Source organism: Heterodontus francisci, chromosome 11 (genome assembly GCF_036365525.1).
Source record: "Heterodontus francisci isolate sHetFra1 chromosome 11, sHetFra1.hap1, whole genome shotgun sequence".
Classification (NCBI taxonomy): Eukaryota; Metazoa; Chordata; class Chondrichthyes; order Heterodontiformes; family Heterodontidae; genus Heterodontus; species Heterodontus francisci.
This window is the reverse complement of record NC_090381.1, coordinates 67,254,308-67,272,338: the sequence shown is the minus strand read 5'-3', so window position 1 is coordinate 67,272,338 and position 18,031 is coordinate 67,254,308. Positions and strand designations below refer to the sequence as shown.

The following is an 18,031-nucleotide window of genomic DNA, read 5'->3' as shown; positions in this document are numbered from 1 at the left end:
GAAGTTAGGAGGTGAGTTATTTGTCGCAGGACTCCCAGCCTCTGACCTGCTCTTGTAGCCATGGTATTGATATGGCTACTCCAGTTCAGTTTCTGGTCAATGGTAACCCACAGGATGTTGATAGTGGGGGATTCAGTGATCATCATGCCATTGAATGTCAAGGGGAGATGGTTAGATTCTCTCTGTTGGAGATGGTCATTGCCTGGCACTTGTATGGCATGAATGTTACTTGCCGCTTATTAGCCCAAGTCCGGATATTGTCCAGCTCTTTATGCATTTCTACATGGACTGCTTCAGTATATGAGGAGTCACGAATGGTGCTGAACATTGTGCAATCATCAGCAAACATCCCCACTTCTGACCTTATGATTGAAGGAAGGTCATTGATGAAGTAGCTGAAGATTGTTGGGCCAAGGACACTACCCTGAGGAACTCCTGCAGTGCTGTCCTGGAGCTAAAATGATTGACCTCCAACAACTACAACCATCTTCCTTTGCGCTAGGTACAACTCCAACCAGCGGAGATTTTCCCCCCGATTTCCATTGACTCCAGTTTTGCTCGGGCTCCTTGATGTCATACGCGGTCAAATGCTGCCTTGATGTCAAGGGCAGTCAATCTCACCTCACCTCAAATACCCCAAAATGACAGGGAGTATGTAATAAATGTCACATTCTCAAATTTTACAAATATGGGGACACAATTATCAGAGGGAGAATATCTTCACTTCTTATAGATATTTTTTAGATTCCTATCTGTAACTCAGTACTTCAAATTAGTCAAGAAAATTCTCTCGATATCAAGTTTCGAACATTCACAAAAATTGTTGCTGTTTAAGTGTGTCATGAAAACCACACCTGTCAAAATGAGACATGTTAAGTTTGTCATATGGAACATTAATTTTAAGCTTTTACTGGACAGAAAAAATAACTTGGTTTAAAAAAAAACACTCAAACATGGCTGCACATGCTTGCATTCTAAAAGACAGCTGAAAAAAGGTGACAATGGGAACTGCTCACTGATTCAATTAACAAATATTGGTCTGGGCAACCGTGATCTACATCTTGTCTGTGTAAGTGTTAGCACTACACCCCCCACTGAGAACTTTGAAATCCACAAACTGCAGGAGAGGTTGTTCCAAATAAGGGGTTAGTCACATGCCTAACCTGCTGGCCAATTTGGAGTTTTGAATTGTGCTCACAGTACAGTTGGAAAAGAGACTGCAATTTGAAGACAACAGAGAAAGAAGGTCTCTCCCTTCTCTCTCTCATGAAGTTCCAGGGGATCCACTGAAGCAACTCAAGCCTCAAGAGAGAAGAGTCCTGTAGCTAAACAAGTTTGAAAGTGTGCACTGGGCCCCAATGAGAACTGCAAGACAACTGCAATCAAAGACTTTACATCAAACCCAAAAGCCAGTAACTGAATTTCAGCTATTACTTTAAACTTTACCCCTTGTTCCTCCTCCTCTGTTTCTATTTGTGTGTGTGTTTATCGCATATGCATGCTAGCATGGTCACGTCGTGTATTTCTAGTCATTCTAACCGAATTAGAGTATTAAGGTTAATAAACTTACACCGTTCTTGTTTAAATCTAAGAAAACCTGTCTGGTTGATTTCTTTGCCATTACAATTAGACAGCGGTGAATAAGGATTCAATGAAGGGAAACTTAAAACACGGTGTTTTAAAAATTAAAACTTGTTATGGTTAAACTAGGCAAAGGCTGAGAGGGGAGCCCTAGACCCCTGCCTCACCTGGTCGTAACAGAAATTTGGGGGCTAGCGTCTTGATCCCGATCAAAAAAAAAGAGAAAAGATTTCAATACAGGTTTTCTTGTGGTGTGTGTGCTCGAATACTAACATGTCTGCAACTGAAGCCGGTAACTCACCAGGCTAGGGTGAAGTAACTTGGGATGAGTTGAGGGCACTGTCTATGGAAGAGTTGAGATATATCACTGAGCAGTGTGGGATCACTGTGCATGCCAAGGCTAGGAAGTCTGAACTCCTAAGACTAGTGGCCAACCATGTTTCCCTCGAATCTGAAGAATCAGAAACAGCGCTAAAAATAGACTCTGACAGGGTATTGCATGCAAACATACAATTGGAACAGAGGAAACATGAATTAGAAGACAGGGAAAGAGAGAGAGAAAGGGAGAGACTGGAGAAAGAAAAAGAGAGAGAGGAGAGAGAGAAAGAAAGACAGGCGAGAAAGAAAGAAAGAACCTTCTGGAAGGAAAGTGAGGAAAGAGAGTTGAGGCAGCTTGAGCTTACTACGGTGTGACAGAGTAACCCCAGTGAAAGCATGGCCAATATGGAAAATAGTCATTCGGGGCTATGTACTGAATTGTTTAAATTTTCCCAACATCCCAAAATTCAATGAGGGAGATGTGGAAGCATTTTTTGTATCTTTTGAAAAACGTGCAAGGTAGTTCAAGTGGCCAGCTGAGACTTGGACTTTTCTGTTGCAAAGTAAGCTAACAGGAAAATCCCATGAGGTTTACTCCCTGTTGCCAGATGAGAGTTCATCAAATTATGAACTGACAAAAATGTTATCTTCAGGGCATATGAGTTGTACCGGAAGCCGACTGCCAGAAATTTTGAACCCTCAAGAAGGAAGCTGATCAAACTTACCTAGGGTTTGAGAGAAGCCTCTTAAAGTGCAGCCCAGCTATGAAAATCTCAGAGAGGTAATTTTGCTGGAGGAATTTATAACTCTCTCCCACTCTCCATAGAGACTCATGTGGAAGAACAAAAAGTCCATAGAGCCAAGCAAGCTGTAGTTCTGGCTGATGAGTTTGCTCATTGGTTCCCCAGGGGAAAACCTTTCCACGTCACACCCACAAATCCGAAAAGGACAAAGGGTGGGAAGGTGATAGAAGCCCAAACCGCCCTGGCAGACAGAGAAAAGCGGGAGTCACAGGGGGCCCTCCTCCAGCCAAAAAGGAAGGTGCTGTAAGTAGGAGTGAGACACAGAGACCTGCGTGCTACCATTGTAATAAAGCAGGTCATTTAAGTGCTGACTGCAGGAAACTAAAGGGAAAACCTGTAGGATTAAGCAGGGCACACCCGTTCAATGAAGGAGAAAGGACCCTGATGGAAAACCCAGCTGAACAAGCTGTGGCTTTAACTGCAGCAGTAGTAAGGCCCAGGAAACATACTGCTGTAGGTGCAGGAAAATTTAATAGAATTCCTGAAGGTTATCAGGATTTTGTGTCTGAAGGGAGAGTAACCCCATACCCCTCGAGTGGGGCAAGCAAGCCCATAGTAATTCTCAAGAATACAGGGGCCACAAGATCCCTTTTACTGGGAAAAGGCCTGACCTTTCCCCCAAAGAGTGCAGTAAATACCAGAATGGTGGTGAATGGTATTGGAGGGCAGTGTACGACCGTACCTTTGCGTCGGGTGCACTTGGAATGCGACCTAGTTTCAGGACCGGTGACCGTAGGGATTGTCCCTAGTTTACCTATGGATGGGGTTGACCTGCTCCTAGGTAATGATTGGCAGAAGTGAAGGTGTTAGCTCCCACAGTGGTGATAGAGGGACCACAGGAGGTCAGAGAGACTGGGCAGTGGCAGGAGATGGTCCCCTGCAGTGCCCCTGATTGTGCAGTGAATCAGGCCATGATCAAGCCAGCTCCATGATCAAACCAGTTCCCCCAGAAGAGACTGAGTTGGCACTGCAAGCAGATGACCATTAGGTCTGTCTGTCTGAGACTTTCTTTGGAGAGGGAGAAAACCCAGGCAATAAATTGAATGAATCTTCCCTTGCTGAGGCTCAGCGAGCCGACCCAGTACTGAGAGAGCTAGCATAGGCTGCCCAGTCTGAAATTGAAGCAGAGGGAGTCCCTGATTGCTACTATTTAAAGAATGAGGTACTAATGAGGAAGTGGAGTTCTCCTAACAGACCTGAGGGCAAAGAGTGGTTCACCAGGTAGTGGTACCGCAGAGGTACCAGAGAGAAATATTAAGAATGGCCCATGAGATTACAGTGGCTGTACATGTCGGCATACGAAAAACCAAAGCCCGCATAAGACATTAGTTTGACTGGCAAAAACTCGACAAAGATGTGGTGGAGTACTGTAAGAGTTGCCACGTGTGCCAGGTTAAGGGAAAACCCCAACCTACAGTGAAACCTGCACCCCTAAATCCTGTATCGATTTTTGGGAAATTCTCCAGCAGTGGGCTGGTGAATTGTAAGGGACCTCCGCCGAGAACAAAAGGAGACAGGCAGGCACAAGGCTGGCAAAAGATCAGGCAGGAAAGAGGAAAAAGGGACAAAGGGGACAGGTTAAAGGAGATCCGAGAGGAATCCCAAATGGAAACCCCTACTGTCCAGTCAGCCAACCTCAAAATGTTTGGAAAATTAGACCCCACATCCTCCTATGTAAATACAGACACTAGAAGAACCCCACCAGATTTGCTAACAGCATTTGCAGAAACCCGTAGAGACAAAGAAAGTCCTCAAGTGGGCCGAAAACTTGTGAGGGTGATGCCTCACCCTAGTCGAAGTGCTGCAGGGGAGTGCAGTAGAATCTGGACAAATACCTGCAAGCAGGAGTGTCCCGGAGGATAAAGGGAAGATTAGCAAAGAATCCTCCCCCACAGTCAGGAGAAAAGGAAACTAACCCTCCCCTAAAGTGAAAAGCCCTTGCATGACTCTTCAAAGCACTGAAAGAGATTTCAGAGTGGATCCACCCATTGCCAACTCTCATGAGCAGAACTCCACAACAGGGCTAATTAAATCTGACCCTCCCCCTGCAGACCTTAACAGGAACAAAGACACCCTAAGCAGTCATGGAAATGTGCAAATTGAAAAACTTCCCCAAAAATCACATGTTTATGGGTCTGCCAAAAGAGGCAGTTTAAAGCAGCACTGCTATCAAGGAAAGACAGGCTGTAACAATCTTTAGGATCCTGAATTAATGAGAATGAATGAGAGAAATACTTGTGTGTTTTCCTCTACTTACTCCTCCCTCTATGTTTTTCATAATGAAATGTTCTTCTAAAATTGCATTTCATTCCACTGGATGTGGCAGTGTCATGAAAACCACACCTGTCAAAATGAGACATATTAATTTCATCATATGGAACATTAATTTTAAGCTTTTACTGGACTGAAAAAATAACCTGGTTTAAAAAAAACACTCAAACACGGCTCCACATATTTGCATTCTAAGAGACAGTTGAAAAAAGGAGACAATGGGAACTGCTCACTGATTCAATTAGCAAAGATTGGTCTGGGCAACCGTGATCCACATCTTGTCTGTGTAAGTGTTAGCACTACACCCCCCACCCCCACTGAGAGCTTTGAAATTCACAAACTGCAGGAGAGGTTGTTCCAAATAAGGGGTTAGTCACATGTCTAACCTGGTGGCCAACTTGGAGTTTTGAATTGTGCTCACAGTACAGTTGGAAAAGAGACTGCAATTTGAAAACAACAGAGAAGGAAGGTCTCTCCCTCTCTCTCTCTCATGAAGTTCCAGGGGATCCATTGAAGCAACTCAAACCTCAAGAGAGAAGAGTCCTGTAGCTAAACAAGTTTGAAAGTGCGCACTGGGCTCCAACAAGAACTGCAAGACAACTTCAATTAAAGACTTTACATCAAACCCAAAAGCCAGTAACTGAACTTCAGCTATTACTTTAAACCTTACTCCTTGTTCTTCCTCCTCTGTCTCTATTTGCGTGTGTGTTTATCGTGCATGCATGCTAGCATGGTCGTGTCGCATATTTCTAGTAGTTTTAACCGAATTGGAGTTTTAGGTTAATAAACTTACACCTTTCTTGTTTAAATCTAAGAAAACCTGTCTGGTTGATTTCTTTGCCATTACAATTAGAGAGTGGTGAACAAGGATTTACTGAGGGGAAGCTTAAAACACAGTGTTTTAAACATTAAGCCCTAGACCCCTGCCTCACCTGGTCATAACAAAGTGAAAATACAGATATTGACAGGAATAATATTGTCTTTAATTTTGTTGCTTTTATATTTTGGAAGAAAATATGTTACGTACATTTAAATGTTGGATTTTAGTGTATTGCTGCCCACTCCCTGTGGAGACAGCTTTGCTATTTCAGTCTTAAAAACTGATATGTGTGGGTTAGATGGAAAAGGCTGTTGACCTACATATCACTGAACTGAAGATAAATGTCACCTTTCTTTGCACAACAAATTACAACTAAGTTCCAGTGTATACCATTTATCTTGATGGCACTAAGTAAATTTTTGAGGTGGATTTTAGGAATTATGAATACTACTTAGACTGTTACCAGGAACCACAAATTGGATCTCTCACAAAGACAGACTTATGATAGATGTACATGACTGGACTGCAAAGGAAGATTATACAGTTCTGTTATGCAGAACAAATAACCTTGTCAAAATATTTGGAGCAATTCCGATTTTACCAGGCAAATGAAATACCCCAAAATGACAGGGAGAATTGGTTTCTAACGCTTTCATTACCTCCAGAGATCCTTTGGCAGAATATGCTGCATAGAAATAGAGAAGGTCATTCTTTTCCTTCTTTCCACGTGGGGCTGAGGGTCGAGAACTGCATTGATGTCCGCTGGGATAAAAGCACTGGCTGCTATTTGTCAGAATGATTTTATTTTGGTCTGTATCAGGCAAGCTGAGAAGAACTGTGTAATTTACTAAGCGGATTTCTGTTAAACCAGATGCAGTCCACTGTTCCATGACATGTGCGGCAGAACTCCCCCAATCTGACTCAGCAGCAAACAGTGTAAGATTCCTAAACAAGAGAAATAGAATAATTATTTTCAAAACTAGTCTCATTTATCACAGTTACAGAGAAATATCGATATATATTGATAGAGTGACATCGATGCACATACAAACCAACAATTGCATCACATAAAAATTGCAATGTATTAGGAACATAGGAGTAGCAGTAGTCCATTCAGCCCTTCAAGCCTGCTCCGCCATTCAATACGATCATGGCTCATCATCCACGTCAATGCCTTTTTCCCACACTATCCTCATATTCCCTTATGTCATTTGCATTTAGAAATCTGTCAATCACGGCTGTAAACATATCCAATGACTGAGTTTCCACAGCCCTCTGGGATAGAGTATTCCAAAGATTCACAACTCTCTGAGTAAAGAAATTTCTCCTCATCTCTGTTCTAAGTGGCATCCCCCTTATTTTGAAATTGCGTCCCCTGGTTCTAGACTCCCCAACCAGGGCAAACATCTTATCTGCATCTACCCTGTCTATCCCTTTACGTATTTTGTAGGTTTCAATGAGATCACCTCTCATTCTTCAAAACTCTAGAGAATACAGGCCTAGTTTCCCCAATCTCCATTCACAAGACAGTCCCGCCATCCCAGAAACAAGTCTGGTGAACCTTCGTTGCACTCCCTCTATGGCAATAATATCCTTCCTAAGGTAAGGGGACCAAAATTGCAAACAGTACTCCAGGTGCAGTCTAACCAAGGTTCTATACAATTGAAGCAAGACTTCACTACTCCTGTAGTCATATCCTCTTGACATAAAGGCTAACATACCATTAGTCTTCCTCATTGCTTGCTGCACATGCATGTTCACTTTTAGTGACTTATTGACAAGGACACCAGGTCCCTTTATTTATTTAGAGATAGAGCACTGAAACAGGCCCTTCGGCCCACCGAGTCTGTGCCAATCATCAACCACCCATTTATACTAATCCTACATTAATCCCATTGCCCTCTCACATCCCCACCTTCCCTCAATTCCCCTACCACCTACCTATAGTAGTGGCAATTTATAATGGCCAATTTACCTATCAACCTGCAAGTCTTTGGCTGTGGGAGGAAACCGGAGCACCCGGTGAAAACCCACGCGTTCACAGGGAGAACTTGCAAACTCCGCACAGGCAGCACCCAGAATCGAACCCGGGTCGCTGGAGCTGTGAGGCTGCAGTGCTAACCACTGCGCCACTGTACGTCTACATTTTCTAATCTCTTACCATTTAAGAAATATACTGCACATCCTCCTCCTACTAAAGTGGATAACCTCACATTTTTTCCACATTATATTCTATCTGCCATGTTCTTGCCCACTCACTAAGTCTGTCCAAATCCCCTTGAAGCCACTTTGCATCTTCCTCACAATACACATTCCCACCTAGTTTTCTGTCATCTGCGAACTTGGAAATACTATATTTGGTCTGCACATCCAAATCATTGATATATATTGCGAACAGCATGGGTCCAAGTACTAATCTCTGCGGTACCCCACTAGTCACAGCCTGCCAACTTAAGAATGACTCATTTATTCCAACTCTCTGTTTTCTGCCTGTTAACCAATCCTTAATCCATGCCAGTATATTACCTCCTATCCCATGTGCTTTAATTTTGCTAACCAACCTCCTGTGGGGGACTTTATCAAAAGCCTTCTGAAAATCTAAGTATACCACATCCACCGACCTCTTCATCAATTCTGTTAGTAACATCTTCAAAAAACTCCAACAGGTTACTCAAACAAGATTTCCCATTCATAAATCCACGTTGACTATGCCCAATCTGATCATTATTATCCAAGTGTCCATTTATCACATCCTTTAGAATAGATTCTAGCATTTTCCCTACTACTGATGTAAGGCTAACAGGTCTGTAATTCCCTATTTTCTCTCTCCCTCCCTTCTTAAGTAGTGCGGTGACATTTGCGACCTTCCAATCTGCAGGAACTGCTCCAGAATCTATAGAATTTTGGAAGATGATCACCAATGCATCCACTATCTCCATAGTTACCTCTTTCAACACTCTGGGATGTAGAATATCAGGTCCTGGGGTCTTATCAACCTTCAGCCCCATTCATTTCTCCAATACAAACTTTTTACTAATACTAATATCCTTCAATTCTTCATTTCCCCTAATCCCTTGGATCTCTAATTCTGGGAGATTTCTTGTATCTTCCTCAGTGAAGTAATCATTTAGCTTCTCTGCCATTTCTCTTTTCCGCATTATAAATACGACTGACTCTGCCTGTAATGGACCCATATTTGCCTTAGCCAAAACGTTTCCTTTTTACGTACCTGTAGAAGCTATTACAGTCTGTTTTTATATTTTTTGCTAGCTTACATTCATATTCTATTCTCCCTTTCTTTATAAGTTTCTTCATCCTCCTTTGCTGTATTCGAAAATCCTCCCAATCCTCAGGTTTACTACTATTTGTGGCAATTTTCTAGGCATTTTCTTTTAATCTTATACAATCCTTAACTACCTTTGTTATCCACGGTTGACTGTCATGGGTTGGGGTTTTTGTGCCTTGAAGGAATGTAGAGTTACTGTAAACCAATTTGCTCTCATACCTTCATAATTTCCTTTGTTCAAATTTAACACCCTGACTTCAAATTGAACTACCTCACTTTCAAATCTAAAATTCACTCATATCATGGTCACTCATCCCTAAAGGTTCTTTTAACAAGATTATTAATTAGCCCTTTCTCATTACATAATACTAGATCTAAAATAGCCTCTTCTCTCATCGGTTCCTTCAACATACTGCTCTAGAAAACCACCCCTAACACATTCCAGAAACTCGTCCTCCATAGCATTAGTGCTCCTTAGGTTTACCCAGTCTGTATGCAGATTGGAGTCACCCAAGATTACTGTATTACCCATGACATGCTTCTCTAATTTCCTGATAAATACCCTGCCCCACACTAGCACTTCTGTTTGGTGACCTATAAATAACTCCTACCCATATTTGCTGCCCCTTGTTGTTTCTTAGCTCCATCCCAACAAATTCCACATTTTTTTCTTCCGATCTGAGATCCTCCCTTACTAATGTACTAATCCCATCTCTTATTAACAGTGCAACACCACCTCCTTTTCCTTTTTGCCTGTCCTTCCTATTGGCATTGTTTTCAATTTTTATGTTGCGCATACCAAAACTGCTTATTTTTAAATTTCACTTGTCAATATCCCAAGGTGTTGCATGGGGAAGAGAAGACAAGGTGCAATATTCAAGCATGCAGGGTTTGAGAGCAGGGGAAATATTGGAATAAGGTGTGGGTAGAGAATTGGAAGGGAAGGAGAATAGACGAGGGGGAGTGGGACAGAGGGACAGACGGGAAAGAGAGAGGGAAGAGGAAGAGGAAGGGAGAGAGGTGATGAGAGATGGGGTAAAGGGGAAGGGGAAGGGAGGGGAGAAGGGTAGGGGAAGAGGGATGGAAAGGGAAACTAAAGAGGGCAGAGAAGCGGAGAGGGGACAAAAGAAGAAATAAGAAAGACTTGCATTAATGAAGCACTTTTCATGACCACTGGACATCTCAAACTACTTTAAAGCCAATGAAATACTTTTCAAGTGTAGCTACCGTTGTAATGTAGGAAACACAGCAGCCAATTCGCACACAGCAAGCTTCCACAAACAACAATGGGATAATGACCAGATAATCAGTTTTAGTGATGCCCATTGCGGGATAAATATTGGCCTGGATACCAAGGATAAGCTCCCTGCTGTTCTTTGAAATAGTGCCAGGGATCTTTTATATCTACCCGATCAGGCAGGTGGGGCCTCATTTTAACATCTCATCTGAAAGACAGCACCTCTGACAGTGCAGCACTCCCTCAGTAATACACTGGAATATCAGCCTTGATTTTTGTGCTCATGTCCGGAGTGTTGCTTGAATCTTGTGACTCGAAGATGACAGTGGTCCTACTGAGCCACGGCTGACACTGATGATGGGGAAGTGGAGGGAACAAAGTGAGCAGGAGGGAAACGGGATAAGTATAGGCGAGAAAATAGCCTTAGGTCTAGGAATGCAGGTTGGCAAACTCTTTCAGTGGTGGGAGGGGCAAGCCAACAAATTACTCATTGGTTGCGATGGGGGTGGAGGGCAGAAGAACCTCCATCAGTTGTAGGTTCACAAAATGCCAATCTCTTTCCATTGGCAATGAACAGTGCGGAGTAGGGGAAGACAAGAAAGCAAGCTCAAAAAAGATTCATGAGCAGCAGATTTAAACACTAAGGGTTCAATTTTATTCTCCTGGCACCGGGAGTGGCAGTGGGTGAAAACACATAAGCCATGCCGCCGTGATCTAGTACATGGTGGCTCATCTATATATGCAGGGTGGTCCACCCCACCCCACCGCCCCCCACCCCCAATCACATAATCACATGGCGGGGACGGGCTCTGCGAATGCAAGCGAAGGTGTCAGCTGCCTCTGCACAGATGCTGGCACCATCGTACAGCAAGATCACTGTGAAATGTATGTAAATGTATGCCTATCCTTTATTTAAATATTTAAAGTTGGGTCCCGTCGCTGAGTGGCGTGGTGGGTGCCACGGAGCCTCGCCACTGCCAGGATGATCGGACCTGGCAATCCCAGCGTTGGGCTCCCTGGTTGGCCACTGCCGGTGCGATCTGCTGGCCCCCCTCTCCCCGACCCCGCCACGGAGCCTGATGTCGGGAACTGAACAAAATTCAGCCCTAGGTATTCAACACTCCGTTCTCTCCAAGGGAAAGGGGTTTGGATTTACCTTTTGTATAACAAAGGCAGTTAATGACTTGACAATACTGCTCGTGAAAATACAATATTATCAGATAGGGGTGGCAGTTTGGATGTGGAACGTATACTGGAGGTTGCAAAGATGGGGTATTGGTTCAGGGAAACATTTCTACTTACCGTGAAGGTTTGCCTTGGTTAGAAAAAGACCATTAATATTTATTTTCTTGCACAAAAGTGACACCCAACATTTGAATCATTGTCCTAGTCTGATTTTAGACTATTGCAAACACTTGATGACCAGGATGTGGAAATGTTCAGACTCACATCACAATTGCACAGTCCTTTGGCATCCAAACATTATATAATATTTACATTGAAAGAACTTGTCGCAGAATCACCTACTGGTGCAAATGATAATGCAGAAAATGTCAACACTTGTATAGTGAATTTCCTCACAGAGGTTGGAGTTTTCAACATAATTTGCAATGGAATGCGGTGACCCACCTATAGATATTTATAATATACTTTGTTTTTTATAAATAAAAGTCATGTTTCCGGAACACTTATAATCTTGCTGATCAATAGTGTCCTTATTCAAACCAGGATGTGGTTGAAGTAAAGGGCTGTATTACAGGGATAGTCTTTCATAAAAAGATGATTCAATGGAGTCTCTGGGCAAGATTTGAACTCAAACTCAAAACCCTTCACTTGCACAGAGTTAAAATTGGGGCCACTGTGGCAACTGCCAAATATCAAGAAAAACTTGCCTGGCCAAGAACATAATTTTGGGTGGCAGAGCATGAAGGGCTGGGCATACCTATCACACCGCAGACAACACTTGCCATAGGTTATGTATCTGCCAAAAGCAATGGAGCAATTTCAACACTCAACAATGGGAGACTCGGGAACTTTGCTAGGCATTTTTCAGGCTTTTGTGCTAATTTTAATTGAGTACCTTATACAGCCTGGTAAATGTACTCAAAAAGCTGAGTCATATATGAAACTGCTCCAAATGTTAATATTGATTATTTACTGGTTGACTGAAAATTGACCGAAATATGATGCCCAAAGTGAATGATCAGATTTTACCAGCACAAATCCAAAGTGAAAAGCAAGCTTTTCCTTCTGTTATACTCGACAAACAAACCATAGTTTAGGAACATAGGAAATAGGAGCAGGGGTAGGCCATTCAGCCCCTCAAGTCTGTTCAGCCATTCGACTAGATCATGGCTGATCATCTACCTCAACACCATTTTCCCACACTATCCCCATATCCATTAATATCTTTAATATCTAGAAATCTATTGATCGCTGTCTTGAGCATACTCAATGGCTAAGCCTCCATGCTCTCTGGGGTAGAGAATTTCAAAAATTCACCACCCTTTGAGTGAAGAAATTCCTCCTCATCTCAGTCGTAAATGGCCTACCTCGGATTCTGAGACTGTGTCCCCTGGTTCTCGACCCCCCCCCAGCCGGGGGAAACATCCTTCCTGTATCAACCCTATCGAGCCTTTAAGAATTTTGTATACTTCAATGAGATTGCCTCTCATTCTTCTAAACTCTAGGGAATACAGGTCCACTCTCCTCAACCTCTCCTCATAGGACAATCCCGCTATCCCACGGACCAGTCTGCTGAACCTTCATTTCACTCCCTCTATGGCAAATATATCCTTTAAGTAAGAAGATCAAAACTGTATACCACACTCCACGTGTGGTTTCACCAAGGCTCCATACAGTTTCAGCAAGACTTCTTTACTCCTGTACTCAAATCCTATTGCAATAAAGGCCAACATACCGTTTGTCTTCCTAATTGCTTGCTGCACCTGCATGTTAGCTTTCAGTGACTTATGAACAAGGACACCCAGGTCCCTTTGGGCATCAACACTTCCCAATCTCTCACCATTTAAGAAATACTCTGCATTTCTGTTTTTTCCTACCAAAGTGGATAATTTCACATTTTTCCACATTATATTCTATCTGCCATGTTCTTGCCCACTCATTCGGCCTGTCTAAATCACTTTTAATCCTTTTTGAATCCTCATCACAACTCATATTCCCACCGAGTTTTGTGTTATCAGCAAACTTGGAAAAAACTTGTTCCCACATCCAAATCATTGATACAGATTGTGAATAGCTGAGGCCCAAGTACTGATCCTTGCGGTACCCCACTAGTCACAGCCTGCCAACCTGAGAATGACCCATTTATTCCTACTCTCTTTTTGAGAATTAACCAATTCTCAATCTATGCCAGTATATTACCTCCAGTCCCATGTTCTCTAATTTTGCACACTAACCTCTTGTGTGGGACCTTATCGAAGTCTTCTGAAAATCCAAATATGTAACATCCACTGGTTTCCCCTTATCTATTCTGCTAGTTACATCCTCAAAAAACTCTTAACACGTTTGTCAAACATGATTTCCCTTTCATAGGTCCATGCTGACTATGCCCAATCCTACCATTATTTTCTAAGTGTCCAGTTATCAAATCCTTTATAACAGATTCCAGCATTTTCCCTACTGCTGATGTCAGGCTAACAGGTATGTAGTTCCCCACTTTCTTGCTCCCTTCTTTCTTAAATTGTGGGGTTACATTTGATACTTTCCAATCTTCAAGAACTGCTCCAGAATCTATAGAATTTTGGAAGATGATCAACAATACATTCACTATCTCTGCAGCCACCTCTTTCAAAACTCTGGAATGTAGATCATCAGGTCCAGGGGATTTATCAAATTTCAGTCCCATTAATTTCTCCAATACTACTTTTTTTACAAATACTAAATTATTTCAGTTCCTCATTCTCACTAGTCCCTTGGTTCTGTAGTATTCCTGGGAGTTTTTTAAAAATCTTCTTCCATGTTAGTTTCTCTGCCATTTCCTTATTCCCCATTATAAATGCCCCTGACTGTCTGCAATGGGCCCACATGTGTCTTTGCTAATCTTTTCCCCTTTATTGAAGCTTTTACAGTCCATTTTTATGTTTCTCGCTAGTTTACTTTCATATTCTATTTTCTATTCCTTTATCAGTTTCTTGGTCCCCCTTTGCTGAATTCTAAAATGCTCTCGATCCTCAGGCTTACTACTTCTTTTGGCAAATTGATAAGCCTCTTCCTTTGATCTAATACAATCTTTAACTTCTCTTGTTAGCCATGGTTGGATACCTTTTTGTGCTGGGTTTCTGTGCGTCAAAAGAATGTAAATTTGTTGTAAATCATGTATTAATCCTTTAAATGCGAGCCATTGCTTGTCTACTGTCATACCTTCTGATATAGTTCTCCAATCTACCACAGACAACTAGCCCCTCATACCTTCATCTAACTCAGGTTACCATCTTCTGAAACACTCTAACTGCAATATCTGTTCACATGCTTTCCCTGTTGCAGGATTCAATTTGACTAATTCAGAGCAAAATGACGGCTGTGCTTCCAATGCTGTGCATTGAATTAGCAGTGTACAGAGTACAGAGCAGTTTTGCACAAAAGGATCAACTGTCTCAGACAGCTGTTCTTGTTTATTCTCAAGTCTTGCCACTATTGTCACTTTTCAGGTTGTGATCTTCTGGGAGTAGCACAATAGCTGCCGTGTCAGCAACAGCAGCATCACAATAAAGGTTCAGACATCAAGAGAAGTGGGATCCCAGAAAGGAAAAACACTCACAAAGTTAAAGCTCTGGTGTTTCCAAAAATGTAAGTTATTTGAAATAAAGAAAACACATTGTGTTCAAGGTTGCAAGGTAAACATTCCATGGGTTCAGGTGCTTTGCTCACACTTTACTTTCACAATCTATGTGATTATCCAAATGCCAATTGTAAGCATTTTTATATTGACAAGATAACTGGGAACTGTGGAAGAAGAAAGGAACTTAGGTGTTTATGTGCACCTAAGCCTAGTGCACAGGTACAAATGTAATCAAAAAGGCTTATGGAATGTTAGCCTTTATCTCGAGGGGACTGGAATTCTACAGTGAGGAAGTGATGTTTCAGTTGTACAGAGTCTTGGTCAGACCTTATCTGGAGTTTTGGGCACTGAGCCTCTAGAAATGTATATTGACATGGAGGGGATACATTGCAGATTAAAGGGTTACATTATGAGAACACATTGCATAAACTTAGCCTGCACTCCCTTGAGTTTAGAAGGTTGAGGGTGCTCTAACTGATGTATTTTAAAAATATTAAGGGGTTTGCTACTATAGATACAGGCAGACTATTTCTTGTACTGGAGAACAAGGCAATACCATCTTTAAATAGTGTCAGCTCATTCAGGAGCCAAATGTTAAACCACAAATTTATTGAAAATCTGGATTTCCCTCCCTGATAATTGAAATTTTCAAAACTGAGATTGACATTTAAAAAAAAACTAAGGCCATCAAGGAATATGGATCAAAGACAAGTAAATGGAGTTGCGGTATGGATTTGTCATCATCTAATGGAATGGTGGAACAGATTCACAGTTCCCATATTCCAATTCTTTTGAAATATATTTAACAGTATAAATGCCAGGACCCAGCTCACAGTTGGCAGAAACCCCGAATCCAAATTAAAAGAATTTTAGAAATAGGAGCAGGAGTAGACCATATGGCCTCTCGAGCCTGCTCTGCCATTCAACACCACCATGGCTAATCATAAGTTTCAACTCCATTTTCCAGCCCACTCCCGATATCCCTTAAATCCCCGAGAGACCAAAAGTCTGTCTATCCCAGCCTTAAATATATTCAACAATGGAGCATCCACAACCCTCTGGGGTAGAGAATTCCAAAGATTCACAAAATTTCTCCTCATCTCAGTCCTAAATGATCGTCCCCCTATTCTGAGACTGTGCCCCCATGTTTTAGATTCCCCAGTCAGAGGAAACAACCTCTCAGTACCTATCCTATCAGACCTGTTTGGAATCTTGTAAGTTTCAATGAGATCACCTCTCATTTTACGAAACTCCAGAGAATATACACAGCCTCTCATCCCAGAAACACTTCACTGTACAGCCTCCAATGCAAGTATATTGTCCCTTAAATATGGAGACCAAATCTGTACACAGTGTGGTCTTACCAAAACCCTGTACAATGGTAGCAAGACTTCTTTATTCTTGTACTCCAATCCCCTTGGGCGGCACAGTGGCGCAGTGGTTAGCACCGCAGCCTCACAGCTCCAGCAACCCGGGTTCGATTCTGGGTACTACCTGTGCGGAGTTATAAGTTCTCCCTGTGACCGCGTGGGTTTCCGCTGGGTGCTCTGGTTTCCTCCCACAGCCAAAGACTTGCAGGGTAATAGGTAAATTGCCCCAAGTGTAGGTATGTGGTAGGAATACAGGATTAATGTCGGATTAGTATAAATGGGTGGTTGATGGTCAGCACAGACTCAGCAGGCCGAAGGGCCTGTTTCAGTGCTGTATCTCTAAATAAATAAAAAGGTCAACATGTCATCTGCCTTCCTAATTGCTTGCTCTCCCTGCATGATTACTTTTTGTGTTCCTTGTACGAGTACACCCAAGTCCATCTGATCATCAACATTTAAAAGTTTCACGCCTTTTAAAAAATATTCTTCTCTTCTATTCTTACGACCCAAGTGAATGACCTCACACTTCCCTACATTATACTCCATCTGGCACCTTGTTGCCCACTCACTTAACCTGTCTATATCTCTTTGCAGCCTCCTTGTGTCCTCCTCACAGCGTACATTCCCACCTAGCTTTGGAGCGTCAGCAAACTCTTGGTCTCTTCACCTCAGTCATTAATATAGATTGTAAATAGCTGATCCTTGCAGCACTACGCTAGTTACAGCCTGCCAACTTGAAAATGTCCCATTTATGCCTACTTTTTTGCTTCCTGTCTGTTAACCAACCCCCTATCCACAACTACATGAGCCTTTATGTTGCCTATTAACCTTCCGTGAGACATCTTATCAAATGCCTTTTGGAAATCCAGGTATACTACATCACAGAATCACAGAATTGTTACAGCACAGAAGGAGGCCAATCGGCCCATTGTGTCTGCACTGGTTCTCTGAAAGAGCAACTCCCTCAGTTCCATTCCCCTGCCTTCTCCCCAAAATCCATTCTTCCTTTTCATCTATCTGTCTAACTCCCTCTTGAATGCTTCAATTGAACCTGCCTCCACCATGTTCTCAGGCAGCGCATTCCAGATCCTAGCCACTCACTGCGTGAAAAAGCTTTACCTCATGTCACTTTTGCTTCTCTTACCAAATACTTTAAATCCGCGCCCTTTCGTTCTCAATCCTTTCACGAGTGGGAACAGTTTCTCTCTATCTACTCTGTCCAGACCCCTCATGATTCTGAATACCTCTATCAACTCACCTCTCAGCCTTCTCTTCTCCAAGGAAAACAGTTCTAACTTCTCCAATTCATCTTCATAACTGCAATTCCTCATCCCTGGAACCATTCTCATGAATCTTTTCTGCACTCTCTCCAATGCCCTCACGTCTTTCCTCAAGTGCGGCGCCCAGAATTGGACACAATACTCCAGCTGAGGCTGAACTAGTGTCTTCGTCATAGTCATAGAGTCATAGAGTTATACAGCACAGAAATAGGCCCTTCGGCCCATCGTGTCTGTGCCGGCCATCCAGCACCCAACTACTCTAAT

The 18,031-nt window shown here is 42.5% G+C and overlaps 1 protein-coding gene across 5 annotated transcripts in view; it reads right to left on the bottom strand.

The window, feature by feature from the left end:
* The window catches only part of LOC137375294 (inactive N-acetylated-alpha-linked acidic dipeptidase-like protein 2), a 1,073,632-nt gene that overhangs the window by 533,914 nt on the left and 521,687 nt on the right, over nt 1-18,031 (bottom strand). For all 5 annotated transcript variants that reach the window (XM_068042232.1, XM_068042235.1, XM_068042233.1 and 2 more), the window contains one exon: nt 6,453-6,738. In XM_068042232.1, coding sequence (XP_067898333.1) covers nt 6,453-6,738 — 286 coding nt within the window. The remainder of the gene's footprint in view (nt 1-6,452; nt 6,739-18,031) is intronic.